The 15,299-nt window shown below is 36.9% G+C and overlaps 2 protein-coding genes across 7 annotated transcripts in view; one reads left to right on the forward strand and one right to left on the reverse strand.

Moving 5' to 3' along the window:
* LOC125226253 overlaps positions 1-15,299 on the forward strand; it is a 108,039-nt gene that overhangs the window by 66,103 nt on the left and 26,637 nt on the right. The gene's annotated exons all lie outside the window — the stretch shown is intronic.
* Positions 12,314-14,378, reverse strand: LOC125226254. Its single transcript, XM_048130180.1, has 2 exons — positions 13,356-14,378; positions 12,314-12,927 (listed from the first exon to the last, which is right to left on the reverse strand). Coding segments are annotated over exons 1-2 (912 nt in total). The 5' UTR covers positions 14,266-14,378; the 3' UTR covers positions 12,314-12,925.

Here is a 15,299-nt window from a genome sequence, read left to right on the forward strand (position 1 = left end):
TGTAGGCTTGCGGTAAATTTGAAATTGATGGCTATTATTAACTCTAGTAATGGTCAAATCTAGAAAATTCAATGACTTGTCTTGCTCTAGTTCCTTCTTAAACTTGATCTTTGGATGTTTACTATTAAGCCCAGTAACAAATTCATCCAGCAGGTCCATACTCCCCGTCCAACAAATAATCAAATCATCTACGTATCTGAAGTAATACAATATATTATCATTCCCTGCAATATGCTGGTTCTCAAAGTGGTCCATAAAGATATCCGCCATTAGAGGACTCAGTGGAATTTAACTGATGTGGAGTTTTCGGAGAATGAAGTAGAGCTTTTAGGAAAAGGGTTGAAATATAATTTCCAGCCAAAAATAACTCAGGGGACGTTAGAGAATTTGGCTGTAGATTCAGAGGTAGCGATAGTGCGGGGCCGTGGTGATTTAGATACCAAGACCATGGTGGCCAATGTTATTAAGAGTACTGTTCCGGCACAGGGTGGTGGATTTAGTTCTGATGGTTTGGCACTGAGAACTATTCAACGGAAAGTGCGAGAAAATGATTTGGTAGTTTCGAAAGCAGACAAAGGAAATTGCATTGTTATTATGGAGAAAGGAAGTTATAATCAGAAAGTTCTTGATCTGATTCAAGGTGATGGCTTTTCGAGTTTGCAGAGAGACCCAACTCCAGGATTCCAGAAAGATCTGAGACAGGCAATTAAGAACTCTATGTTTGTTTTTGAAACTGAACATCAGAAGAGCATGGTTGTGCCAATGAATCCACGAGCTCCTATTCTTTATGGGCTACCTAAGATTCATAAGGATAACATTCCAGTTCGTCCAGTGGTCTCATATTTGGGTGCACCAACTTATAATCTAGCTAAGAGGTTGAATCACATTATTAGAGAAAAGTCTCAGTTCCGGCCGAAGTTTTGTTTGAGGAATAGTTTGCAGTTAATAGAAAAGATCAAAGATATTATTATTCCGGAGAATGCTGTCTTGCTTTCGTTGGATGTAGATAGTTTGTTTACGAATGTGCCGTATGGGGAAACTTTGGATATTCTAAGGGACCTTTTTGAAAAGCAACGTTTACATCCAGGGGAGGTAGATGAGTTGATAGATCTAACTGCTATATGTATGAAACATAATTATTTTAGATTCGGGGGACAGTATTATTTGCAAAGTGATGGTTTAGCCATGGGTTCTCCACTGAGTCCTCTAATGGCGGATATCTTTATGGACCACTTTGAGAACCAGCATATTGCAGGGAATGATAATATATTGTATTACTTCAGATACGTAGATGATTTGATTATTTGTTGGACGGGGAGTATGGACCTGCTGGATGAATTTGTTACTGGGCTTAATAGTAAACATCCAAAGATCAAGTTTAAGAAGGAACTAGAGCAAGACAAGTCATTGAATTTTCTAGATTTGACCATTACTAGAGTTAATAATAGCCATCAATTTCAAATTTACCGCAAGCCTACACATACTGATACAGTTATACCAGCTTCTTCTACACACCCTTGGCAGCATAGGTTGGCCGCTTTTCACTGTTATGTGCATAGGATGTTGTCTGTGCCTCTTTCTGAAGAACACTATCGAGCCGAATTGGACATTATTTACCACTTGGCAGTTTCGAACGGTTATGATAAATCAATCGTTGATGGCATCATCAGAAAGAAGCGAATGGTTATGGTTAACAATATGTTGTATGCGGCACGTCCTTCTGAACCGGTTAAGAGGTGTCAAGCGAGCATTACTTATGTTGGCAAAGTGTCAGAGGACATTTATAAGATTTTGAAGTCAAACGGCATTCCTGTGGCCTTTAGGACAAATAACACTTTGCACTCCAAGCTTTGTAACGGCAAAGATAGGATCGAGAAAGGGAAAAAATCTGGGGTTTATAAGTTGAGCTGTGATGTTTGTAACAAAGTGTACGTGGGCCAAACAGGCCGCAATTTCACTACTAGGTATAAGGAGCATATGGCATCATACAGGCACAACCATCCAGAGAGATCCAATTTTGCAAAGCATTTGATAGAGAGTGACCATACTGTATCAGAGAATCATTCTTTTGATGTTTTACATGTATGTGAGAAAGGGCTGCGTTTGGGGGTTCTGGAACAGTTGGAGATAATTAGGTACAACAATAGGGGGTTAATCCTTAATGAGCAGTTGAATGTTGCGTCATCGCCGTTATTACGAATTTTTCCATCTAACTTGCTTGGTAGGGGGATGGACAAAGTATAAATATGGCCGACCATTCTGGGGACGATCAGTCAGTTGCGGGACTTCGGGCCGTCAACATCAGCTCCTGAGGATGCCTCGTAGAGAGGCGAAACACGTGTCGAGTTTTGTATTTTTGGTGGTGGGTTGTTATATTTATTTGCGTATTTATTTTTATTTTGCGGTGGGAGGGTGGGAAAATTAATTGCATGTAAAAATACGCAAGTAATTATAACAGGTTAGCACTGATTGACTTGCACGTTATCTATTCGCGGATTAGCAAAGGAAAGTTCTAGTTTACGATTAACATGGATTTCCGCAAAGTAACGCCTGATTCCATCGATTATTTGAAAACGGCTAGCGTGGCCGAACAGGCACGACTTTATGTCAAACTAACCAAACAACATCGTGCAGCTGTCCAGAATGTGTGGTTTAATCAACAGTGCAAGCGTTTGAACGTTGTGCCTAATTACATCCAGTTGCGTTGTAGTAGCAATTCGAGGGCTGCTAAGTTGGCTGTTAGTAGGGCTCAGAGAATTTGGTTGAACGAAGAATCTCGCCATTGGTTTTCGGTTAGAGATAATTTGAAACTGCATCTTAAAGTGTTGTATTCTGAACTCTCATTTAAGTTGCATAATCTCGAGTTTGATATCCTAGACCAAAAGGCGAGATACTTTGCTTCTGAACTTGCACATGAGATGTATACTACTCAGCTAAACAAATTGCGTAGGTTAACGGAGTCGAGTTCGTTTTTGAGGGGGGGGAAACGGAACCAACACCTCACCATGACTTCCATCCTCGTGTGAAAAATTTAACTGATGTGGAGTTTTCGGAGAATGAAGTAGAGCTTTTAGGAAAAGGGTTGAAATATAATTTCCAGCCAAAAATAACTCAGGGGACGTTAGAGAATTTGGCTGTAGATTCAGAGGTAGCGATAGTGCGGGGCCGTGGTGATTTAGATACCAAGACCATGGTGGCCAATGTTATTAAGAGTACTGTTCCGGCACAGGGTGGTGGATTTAGTTCTGATGGTTTGGCACTGAGAACTATTCAACGGAAAGTGCGAGAAAATGATTTGGTAGTTTCGAAAGCAGACAAAGGAAATTGCATTGTTATTATGGAGAAAGGAAGTTATAATCAGAAAGTTCTTGATCTGATTCAAGGTGATGGCTTTTCGAGTTTGCAGAGAGACCCAACTCCAGGATTCCAGAAAGATCTGAGACAGGCAATTAAGAACTCTATGTTTGTTTTTGAAACTGAACATCAGAAGAGCATGGTTGTGCCAATGAATCCACGAGCTCCTATTCTTTATGGGCTACCTAAGATTCATAAGGATAACATTCCAGTTCGTCCAGTGGTCTCATATTTGGGTGCACCAACTTATAATCTAGCTAAGAGGTTGAATCACATTATTAGAGAAAAGTCTCAGTTCCGGCCGAAGTTTTGTTTGAGGAATAGTTTGCAGTTAATAGAAAAGATCAAAGATATTATTATTCCGGAGAATGCTGTCTTGCTTTCGTTGGATGTAGATAGTTTGTTTACGAATGTGCCGTATGGGGAAACTTTGGATATTCTAAGGGACCTTTTTGAAAAGCAACGTTTACATCCAGGGGAGGTAGATGAGTTGATAGATCTAACTGCTATATGTATGAAACATAATTATTTTAGATTCGGGGGACAGTATTATTTGCAAAGTGATGGTTTAGCCATGGGTTCTCCACTGAGTCCTCTAATGGCGGATATCTTTATGGACCACTTTGAGAACCAGCATATTGCAGGGAATGATAATATATTGTATTACTTCAGATACGTAGATGATTTGATTATTTGTTGGACGGGGAGTATGGACCTGCTGGATGAATTTGTTACTGGGCTTAATAGTAAACATCCAAAGATCAAGTTTAAGAAGGAACTAGAGCAAGACAAGTCATTGAATTTTCTAGATTTGACCATTACTAGAGTTAATAATAGCCATCAATTTCAAATTTACCGCAAGCCTACACATACTGATACAGTTATACCAGCTTCTTCTACACACCCTTGGCAGCATAGGTTGGCCGCTTTTCACTGTTATGTGCATAGGATGTTGTCTGTGCCTCTTTCTGAAGAACACTATCGAGCCGAATTGGACATTATTTACCACTTGGCAGTTTCGAACGGTTATGATAAATCAATCGTTGATGGCATCATCAGAAAGAAGCGAATGGTTATGGTTAACAATATGTTGTATGCGGCACGTCCTTCTGAACCGGTTAAGAGGTGTCAAGCGAGCATTACTTATGTTGGCAAAGTGTCAGAGGACATTTATAAGATTTTGAAGTCAAACGGCATTCCTGTGGCCTTTAGGACAAATAACACTTTGCACTCCAAGCTTTGTAACGGCAAAGATAGGATCGAGAAAGGGGAAAAAATCTGGGGTTTATAAGTTGAGCTGTGATGTTTGTAACAAAGTGTACGTGGGCCAAACAGGCCGCAATTTCACTACTAGGTATAAGGAGCATATGGCATCATACAGGCACAACCATCCAGAGAGATCCAATTTTGCAAAGCATTTGATAGAGAGTGACCATACTGTATCAGAGAATCATTCTTTTGATGTTTTACATGTATGTGAGAAAGGGCTGCGTTTGGGGGTTCTGGAACAGTTGGAGATAATTAGGTACAACAATAGGGGTTAATCCTTAATGAGCAGTTGAATGTTGCGTCATCGCCGTTATTACGAATTTTTCCATCTAACTTGCTTGGTAGGGGGATGGACAAAGTATAAATATGGCCGACCATTCTGGGGACGATCAGTCAGTTGCGGGACTTCGGGCCGTCAACATCAGCTCCTGAGGATGCCTCGTAGAGAGGCGAAACACGTGTCGAGTTTTGTATTTTTGGTGGTGGGTTGTTATATTTATTTGCGTATTTATTTTTATTTTGCGGTGGGAGGGTGGGAAAATTAATTGCATGTAAAAATACGCAAGTAATTATAACAGGTTAGCACTGATTGACTTGCACGTTATCTATTCGCGGATTAGCAAAGGAAAGTTCTAGTTTACGATTAACATGGATTTCCGCAAAGTAACGCCTGATTCCATCGATTAGTAATAAATAACTTAACACACGTACATACATAAAATCACGTCTGTATGTCATAAAGGGGTAGGCAGAGAACATGAAACTACTCAATCAGTGCCACTCTTGGCAATGAAGGGATTGAAAGAAACGACATTGTGACATTGGAGTGACAGGTTGCCAGCCTCTCCTCGAAGTCGAAGTCGAAGAAAGAAATACAAAAAAATGTCTTGTACCTTTCGATTATACTTGTACATGGCGTAGTGTCACTTTTAACGCCAATCTACAAATAATCGATGGCAATAAAGCATTTTTTGTGGCGCCATCTTATATGTGGTGTAGTGTATGCGCGTTCTTAGGCGGTCGCATTTTAATGTATGGGATGGTATGATCTTCTATTTAACCTATGGTTATATCTACCTACACCGAGTTAACGTTGAAAACCATATTTATGATGTACCTACGAAATAGAACTCAGTGCAACTCGAACTTAATATACCTACGCCTTGACATATTAAATTGTAACTTACCAAATATACTTTAGCAACGAATTCATTTATTACACGAGTTCTCTACTCAAATCTGTTAATTGAATTTTACTTAAGCCAGGCCCCGTAGCCGAATGGCATTTCTGCGACGCGAAACGCCACCGAAACGCCGCAGAAAGGTAGTCTGGCTCTGTCGTACCAATACGCAAGAGCGATAGAGATAGATAGCTACGAAAGAGATATTATCGTGAGCGTTTGTGCATTCGGCTACGCACACGTCGGAAATCAATGTGACATTACCAACGTTCAAAATTATTAATCGTTTTGCGTGTGAAATGTTACTTGCATTACCATAAACGTAAATAAATATTCCGCAATGATTAAATAAATATATAATTTTGTCAGTTAAACATTTGTAAACTTTATTTGCATTTTGCTAAATACCTAATAAATTAATAGCACACCAGCTCACCGATATTATAAATGCCTATGTCCAAAAATACGTCAATGTCTTTAATAACAATAAACTTATTGTTTCCCATTTAGATTGAATTCATAAGAAAAAAAATTAAAAAACCGACATAGTAGACCGATTTCATCAGACAGGGCTATGAACAATCTTGACTAATTCAGCTTTCAAACAAAAAAAGACCGAAATCGAAATCTGTTTATCCGTCCGAAAGCTACAATTACGATGTCACATACAGACACACACATAGACAGACACGTCAAACTTAAAACACTCCGTCGTTTTTGCGTCGGCGGTAAAAAAAATTACAAAACGAACGTTGCCTTTACTCAAATAAAATTCGCACTGTGAAAAAGCTAAAAATGAACACTTCCAAAACCGAGTGTAATAAGACTAATAAGGCGGGTACCTATTATTTATACCATGAACGTATTTGATAACTCCGTTTCAATGGAAGATCTTCAGCGGCTTTCAATGAAAGCTTTCGGAATTCATAAGCCGCTTCCAAAAGGAAATATTTATTTAAAAACCTTTTTATCTTGGATTTTGTGGAATATTCAGAGTGGCATCAAAGACTTGATCAAAACTGGAACCATTCATATGGCTTTGTCAAATATTTAGAGACTAGCGACCTTCTTCGGCTTCGCTCGGGTATTAAACATATAAAACTTTCTATTGAGTACTGATTCAAGAGATATTTTAATAGGTAGTGTACCCACCTTTAAAAAACTGCATCAAAATCCGTTGCATAGTTTTAAAGGATAAAGGAGACAGCGAGAAGCGACTTAGTTTTTTACGATGTAGTCATCAATTAACTAACCACTAACTAGTAAAACACATCGATTTAAACTTACCTAGATACACTATCACCTGCAAATTCGACACTCAAAAGTGTCCGATCGCTTAGTTGCAAATGTGTGCGTCTAGTTGACAAACGAAAACTTCGCAATGTAGTAAAACTACTTTCATTTTTTTACAAAAACAACGTTATTTCTTAGTACTTAAAGTTCGATTTCAAATGCAAGCAATTGGCGGTTATGACATTAATGAATGTGATCATCGCGAAAGCCATAAAATTTTATTACCGCAGATCGCAGGTGTGCATATTTTTAAACAAATCTACGTCTTATTGCAACCAACATAAGTTTAATTTCGTTCGCGCTGCAACAATCTAAACGCCATTTTTACATTGGGAACGAGGATGGACAGAGGCATCATGGGAGTCGCGCTATGAGATGAAAGGCGAGAATGAGGAAATTTGCGGTATTTGTGCGAAAAACTGTTTTAAAAAATCCTATTAGATAGAAAATTTCTTAAGGAACAAAACGTTTGGTATAACATTTTTCGAGATGTTGCGTATTTTAAGCGAATAAAATGAGTTTTTACTGTATGATATTTTTATTGATATTATCTCAAACAAAAAAATATATAAGGTACGGCGGGACAATTTGGACTGGGGGACAATTGCAACTGATCAATACCTCCACGTTTTGCAATGTTTGCATTATTAAATAGAGTCAACTGAGGTATATACAGGGTGTCCCACGGCGATGTCACATGGAGGGAAAGTACCTTAAATATCGTAGATAGCATATTTCGCTGAAAGAAGACTTCATTTTATTTTTAAAACTTAGTAAAAGTGCATTATTATTTTTTTGATTTTTACTATGAGGACTTATACAGGGTGTATTTTGATAGCGGGTCAGTAAGGCCGGTATGAGATCCCGTAGTCCTACATGAAAATATTCTAAGGGGACCATCCATCAATTTGAAATTTATGAAAAATGAAAAATTTTCCAAAATCTGTAAATGCCATTTTTCATCAATTTAAAATTGATGGATGGTCCCCTTAGACTATTTTCATGTAGGACTACGGGATCTCATACCGGCCTTACTGACCCGCTATCAAAATACATCCTGTATAAGTCCTCATAGTAAAAATAAAAAAAAATTGAATGCACATTTACTAAATAAATAAATAAATATTATAGGACATTCTTACACAGATTGACTGAGGCCCACGGTAAGCTCAAGAAGGCTTGTGTTGTGGGTACTCAGACAACGATATATATAATATATAAATACTTATATACATAGAAAACATCCATGACTCGGGAACAAATATCTGTGCTCATCACACAAACAAATGCCCTTACCGGGATTCGAACCCGGGACCGCGGTGTAGCAGGCAGGGTCACTACCGACTGTGCCAGACCGGTTTTCAAAGTTTCTAAGTTTTGAAAATAAAATAAAGTCTTCTTTTAGCAATATATATATATACTATCTACGATATTTAAGGTATTAAACAGTTGAGGGATTGTATGTGGTGTGTGAGGGATGGAGCACTTGGAGAATATGAATTAAGTAGCTATTAAAACAAAGAAGAATTGAATGATGACATTAATTTATTATTCTACGTAATTTCTTTCAAAGCTTTGTGTGGGCAAATCTTCTCTCCGCTCCTCAGCTATAATCTTGCGCCATTTTTCCCTTTTAACGTCTTTTTTTGGGAATCTGGAATAAAAACCTTTTTTATTACTTAAAAACGAATTTGCTATTCCCGGGTTGTTTCTTTTTATAATTAAAGTAATTTATAAGATATGTATTAATGTTATTGAATTGAAATCATTTATTTCAGACTTATTGGTCCATAATAATAAATAAATACATACATTATTAATATGAAATAGGCTTCTTTTACAAAAAATATAAATTAGCGACTCCATCATTCCATTTTTAACTATGTTCCACTTCAACTATCTTTTGTCGCCGTCCGCTCATTACTAGTATAGCGCGAGAGAAAGAGACAAACTGCGTAAGACCAAATCAAGGAATTTACTTTAATTATTCTAGAAAATAAATGTTTTTAGTAAGTAAGGAAGCCATTTTGGCCACAAATGCATAACATTATAAAATTATTAACAATTACTTACCGGAAATACGATACGTCAACCTTTTTTAACGTATATAAGGTGCTATTTTTGCACTTTTTTACGGAGCACTTAGGCATGTTGCCGACACGGCGGATGAAGCGCTACTGACCGCCCAATTGTGCTTAGAACATTTTCAAGCACAATTTGCTGCGGACACATTCTAAGCCGTGATGGTGCATCTAGGTAGTTTAGATCGATGGTAAAACATGAATAAAAACTTCGTTCGTTATTACTAAACTTTTTACTACACACTACAAACCATTTTAATACCGTTCAAAATAATAGGAATGGAAATCAAAAACAGGAGCTCTAAAAATAGGTACGACAAAGTATGTAAAATTTTACATCTTAGTTCTCGCTTTAGTATAAGTAATAATTATTTCTTTGTAAGTACCTATGCAACGACCAACGCATAAAACTGATAAAATGGATTTTGGATCATTTACATTCTTACAAAAAACACGATATTTTTTATTGTAACGAATACAAATCTTTCAAACGAGTCACTAAACGCCCCAACCTTTCGAGGATTTACCCCGAGCGTGAATAAAAGAATGGGTAAGACAAATGACATAATTTATTTCACTTTGGTTACTTAGGTGCTTAATGTAAGTTGTTACATTTGAGTATTTTATTTTGCGTGAACGTGAATATTTGCTCACATAAAATTATAGTTGAATAATATGATATTTTAATTATATAAGGTAATATTTATTTACTCTGTACAAAGTACAGAGGGGTTTAGGTTGAATCATAAAAACCGATCTAAATAAAATTTTGCCTTCGGCTTGCAAGATTTGTACCCATAATAAGTTTTATCGACACATCAGACAACTGATACAGCGTCCTACTACACTGGATATTGTTTAATCACTATGAATATTTATATAAAATAATAAGACAATGATTGTCAAGCCATTATTTATTCGACTGATTCAAAATACGAATTGTACCATAAACTAGAACCATAGATAACGTAACATTCCTCTCCTTAATAAAATTATAACAAACACAAACTACAAAGATTCAATTAGCCTCGATGGAGGCTTAACTATTCGCCCAGACCTAGTTTTATACAGATCAGGATTTCTTTCCGGAGCAACAATGATTTCAGTGTTGTTTTGGCTTACATCGCTTGTATTTATGATCTCCTGATCATCAGCATCCCTTTCCTCTGCTTCATAAAAAGAATCAGACTCACTGTCATCACTGTCATAATTTATAGCATAAGGGTTAGGGTTAACAGACTCGTTTTGAGTAGAATTAGCATGTTCAAAGCCGTTTATGCTACGCAGAAATTGCCTGTTCCTCCTGTATTGGCGACCTTGTTCGTCCTCTACAATGTAAGAACGAGGAAAATTTGCCTTATTTACAATAGTGCCTTTTTGCCAGCGGTCATCTGAAAACCTTTTTTAAACATGATACTCTGTCCTACTTCTAATTCTTTCAGTATTTTAGCTGCTTTATTATAATGGTATCCTACCTTATGTTGCAAAGTTTTATCTATGTGATAGTTTCTAGTATATATTTTAGGTTTTAAATAATTTGCAGACACAGGACAACGATCATTAAGGTTTCTATTAAACAGAAGATTAGCTGGAGAAGGGCTATTTTCCTTAGGACTATTTCTAAAATTTAATAAAGCTATGTAAGGATCTGTGTTATCCTCTTTACACTTTTTGAATAAAGATTTCACAATTTTGACACACGATTCTGCTAATCCGTTAGACTTTGGATAGTCAGGAGATGAAGTAATATGCTTAAATCCATATGCATCTGCAAATTCTTTAAACTCTTTACAAGAATATTGCGGGCCATTGTCACTTACAACCTCTAATGGACACCCATGTCGAACTATCATAGACTTGATGTGATTGATAATGGTTTTGGAAGACAAGTCATTTATTCGAACCACTTCAAAAAATTTGCTGTAGTAATCCACAACTATCAAAAAATATTGCTTATTAAATTCGAAAAGATCCGTGCCTAGCTTTAACCAAGGATGTCTGGGTATCTCATGAAAATGTATTGGTTCTTTGGTATTATTTTTTCTAAACACGGCACATGTTTGACAGTTATTGCAGAGTTCTTTAATTTGACTTGTCAATCCAGGCCAAAACATAACATTTTTAGCTCTTCTAAGACATGTATTTAATCCTAAGTGACCCTCATGTATAATTTCTAACATCATTTTCTGTAATGTCAATGGTATCACAACCAGATTATTTCTTAAAATAATATCGTCAACTACAGACAATTCATTGCGAAAATTCCAAAAAGGTTTTACTGAGTCATTCAAATTATTTTTAGAAATTGGCCAACCATGATGAATATAGTTTTTTAAACAAGATAGTGTAGGATCCTCAGTAGTTTTCATCGCAATGAGCTGTCTCTTTTCGCTAGAAATAGGCAGCAAATCCATCATAATCTCTACATGACAAATTATTTCCTTATTAAAGTCTTCATCAAGTTGTTTTGTTTCATCATTTTTATCGTTTAGAAATGAGCGACTGAGAAAGTCTGATATGTACATTTGTTTTCCGGGCACGTACTTGACAGTAATGTCATATCCTTGTATTTTAAGCATCATTCTCTGTAATCTTACAGGAACTAAAGACAGAGGTTTTTTAAATAAAATTTCTAAGGCAGAATGATCGGTTTCAACTAAGACATGTTTTCCTAAAATATACTTATGGAATTTAATGCATCCAAACACAATAGCAAACATCTCACGTTCAACCTGTGCATATCCCTTCTGACATTCGGTTAGTGCCTTTGAAGCGTATGCAACAGGCTGTCTGTCTTGTAAAAGGCAAGCGCCTACCCCTTCTGAGCTGCAATCTACTGATACAACAATATCTTTATTGCTATTAAATAGTTTAAGTGTCGGAGCATTCGTTAATGCGTCCTTAAGCTTATTAAATGCACTTTCATGAGAAGGAAGCCATTTAAATAATATATCTTTTTTGAGAAGCTCACGTAACGGGCTTGTAATAGTCGAATAGTTATTGATAAATTTTGACAGGTAATTTGTCATTCCTAGAAATCTTTCAAGTTCTTTCTTGTCATGAATGCATTTCAGTTCAGAGATAGCCATTGCTTTCATTGGGTCGGGTTTAACCCCTTGGTCACTTACAATCATACCTAGAAATGAAATTTCTTTACGCAGAATTTGAGATTTCTCCCTGTTGAATTTGACATTACATTCCTGAGCTCTTTTCAATACATTTAGTAACACTTTATTATGTTCTTCCACGGTGTTAGCGTAAATAATTAAATCATCCACATAAAATTGTACATTGTCGATGTCACTGAACGTCTCTTCCATACGTTCCTGAAACGCTTCCGTTGACACGGAAAGTCCAAATGGCAATCTTTTATAGGAGTAATTTCCAAATGGAGTAGAAAACGTGCACAACTTTGAACTCTCCGGGTCAAGCTGTACGGTCCAAAATCCACTGCTACAGTCGAATTTGGAAAAATACTTAGATCCTGATAACTTATCTAGTATGTCATCGACAGTTGGCAACTGTTTATGCGTTCTTATAATAAACTTATTTAAATACCGGGGATCAATACATACGCGAATTTTATTGTTCTTCTTTTTGGTTACAACAGTAGAGTTGACCCACTCCATCGGATCCTCATTTTTGGTAATTATTTGTTGTCTCACCATATTTTCCAACTCTTCTTTAAGGTTTTGTCTTAGTGCTATAGGGACCCGACGAGGTGGATCGGCTCTGGGAATTGCATTTTCCTGTAATACAATTTTATAAGGTTTTTTAAAACAGCCAATGCCATTGAACAAATCAGTATATTTCGACATAATTTTATTTGTGTCGGTGTTATCCGACACACGAATAGTGTCGACCATGTTCCTAGTAACTAATTTCAATTTCACGCATGATCGTAGACCTAGGATAGTCATGCATTCTGTATTCACAATAACAAATTGAATATTATCATACTTTCCATTTTTGAGGTAAGATTTAATAGTGCACACACCTTTGACAGGTATGCATTTATCATGAAGTGTCACCAATTTAATGCGCTTACTAACTATGAATTTTTCATCAAGATTGAGAGACTTGTATGTAGCTAAGGACATGCAGTTTACTTGGGCGCCTGTATCTAGTTTAACATTTATATTTTTATTATTAATAATGAATGTCTCAATCCACTCACATTCACACTCGCTATTGATGCAGCCTACGAAGTAAGTCTCCTCGCTGTCCATGTCGACGTCCTCACTTGGTTGTTGCACTATCGCTGCAACTTGTCTGTTCCTGCAGACTTTTGCAAAGTGATTAGGGATGCCACACTTCTGGCATTTGCAACCCATGGCTGGGCATTGATGAGTACGATCCCAGTTATTGCCACAACGATAGCATTTTCTCATCTTGATGCTTCTTGTTCTTGACGTGTTGACAGGATTGACGTGTTTGACGTCGTGAATCGGCGTTGAGCTGACGTTGAGCACGGAGGTTGCAGGTATCTCGTTCGTTAGTTCTGCGACTTGTTTTTGGGATAATTCGGCCGCTCTGCACATAGTGATTGCCTTTTGGAGGGTTAGATCTTCCGTGCGCAGTAGCCTCTCCTTCATAGCGGAATTGGCTAATCCTATTACTATGACATCCCGCACGAGTTCTTCCCTCTTATCACTAAAGTTGCATGTCATGCTTTTATTTTGAAGGTCAGTAAGAAATTCATCAAACGACTCGGTAGGTCCTTGTGCCCTCGTGAAGAATTTGTGGCGCTGCATGGTAATATTAACTTTTGGGATGAAATAAGAATTGAATTTCTTTAGGACCTCATCGAAGGTTTGTTTTGTATCTAAATTAAATGAGTTATATATCTCTACTCCTTTATCACCCATGTTGTGGAGTAATAATGCGACCTTACGATCGTCGGAAACTGTTTCCAGGTCCTCGGCAAGAAGATATATTTTAAATTTTTGGACCCATAGTTTCCAATTCTCCTCCATGGATTCCGTAAATTCCAGGGGTCGGAGGAAGGCATGCCGCTGTGAGTATTGTGGACGGGGTGGGGATTGGGGAATAGTAGGAATAATAGTATCTTTGCTCGACTCACCCATTGTTATGTCTATCTATAGTATTTATACTTCTGACACCATGTTTAATCACTATGAATATTTATATAAAATAATAAGACAATGATTGTCAAGCCATTATTTATTCGACTGATTCAAAATACGAATTGTACCATAAACTAGAACCATAGATAACGTAACAGATATTAGATCATTTTCAGCTTTTACTCAGCTTGAGCCTTAACAGGGTACCTAGCCAACGTCAATCGCTGTGTAAGTTCAGCTAAACTATTTTGTCACTTTAGATGAGTTCGGTGACGCTTCCAGAAATTCTGAATTACGCATACTATGTTCGCTAAATATTTTTGAAAAATAATTTATATTTTGACAATAAATAATGAAAAATATTTAAAAAGCATTTTTTTAATATATTGCATTATCAGTGCTTATTAAATAGATTCCATCAAGTTCTAGAGAAAAATAATGTAACTTTTAAATAAACAATGTATGAAACGGAATATCCGCCCTAGTATTTTCCGTCATTTTTGATGTAAGTAATTTAGTTAATAGACCTTGATAATGCAATATATTAAAAATGTGCAGTTTTTTTTATATGTTTTCCTTTATTTTACGCAAAAACAATTTAGTTCGCATGAATATTTAGTGAACATTGTATGCGTTATGCAGAATTTCTGGAAGTATCACCGAAAGGTGAAAAATAGTATAGGACCCCGCGCGATAGGGAGACCCCTATCGCGTTTCTGTAGTTGCACGACAAAGCCAGACTGTGTTTCCATCGCCACGTCGTAGCGTCAACGATTGTCACTTTGGCTAGGCCGGCTGAATCCGTTAGGGATCAGACGTTAGCTCTTTTCTGTCCTGGCTTAGGTTAGGATTGACACTTCCGCACTATTGTGTAAAAAAATCTCATAATAACACAAAGATTTTTGCTTTGTGTTACAGAAATACAATACAATATTGGAACTAGGTACCTACTCGTATAATCAAAATCGAAGTACCTAAATTGCGGAAATTGTTCTCTGTCTCTGACTCTAAATAGAGGAGCTTCCCGCAACTTT

This window comes from Leguminivora glycinivorella, chromosome 5, assembly GCF_023078275.1.
Source record: "Leguminivora glycinivorella isolate SPB_JAAS2020 chromosome 5, LegGlyc_1.1, whole genome shotgun sequence".
In the NCBI taxonomy this organism is placed as follows: domain Eukaryota; kingdom Metazoa; phylum Arthropoda; class Insecta; order Lepidoptera; family Tortricidae; genus Leguminivora; species Leguminivora glycinivorella.

Bases quoted from the DNA above. Each gene is read 5' to 3' on its own strand.
- LOC125226254 (XM_048130180.1), bottom strand. From the start codon at position 14,265: ATGGGTGAGTCGAGCAAAGATACTATTATTCCTACTATTCCCCAATCC.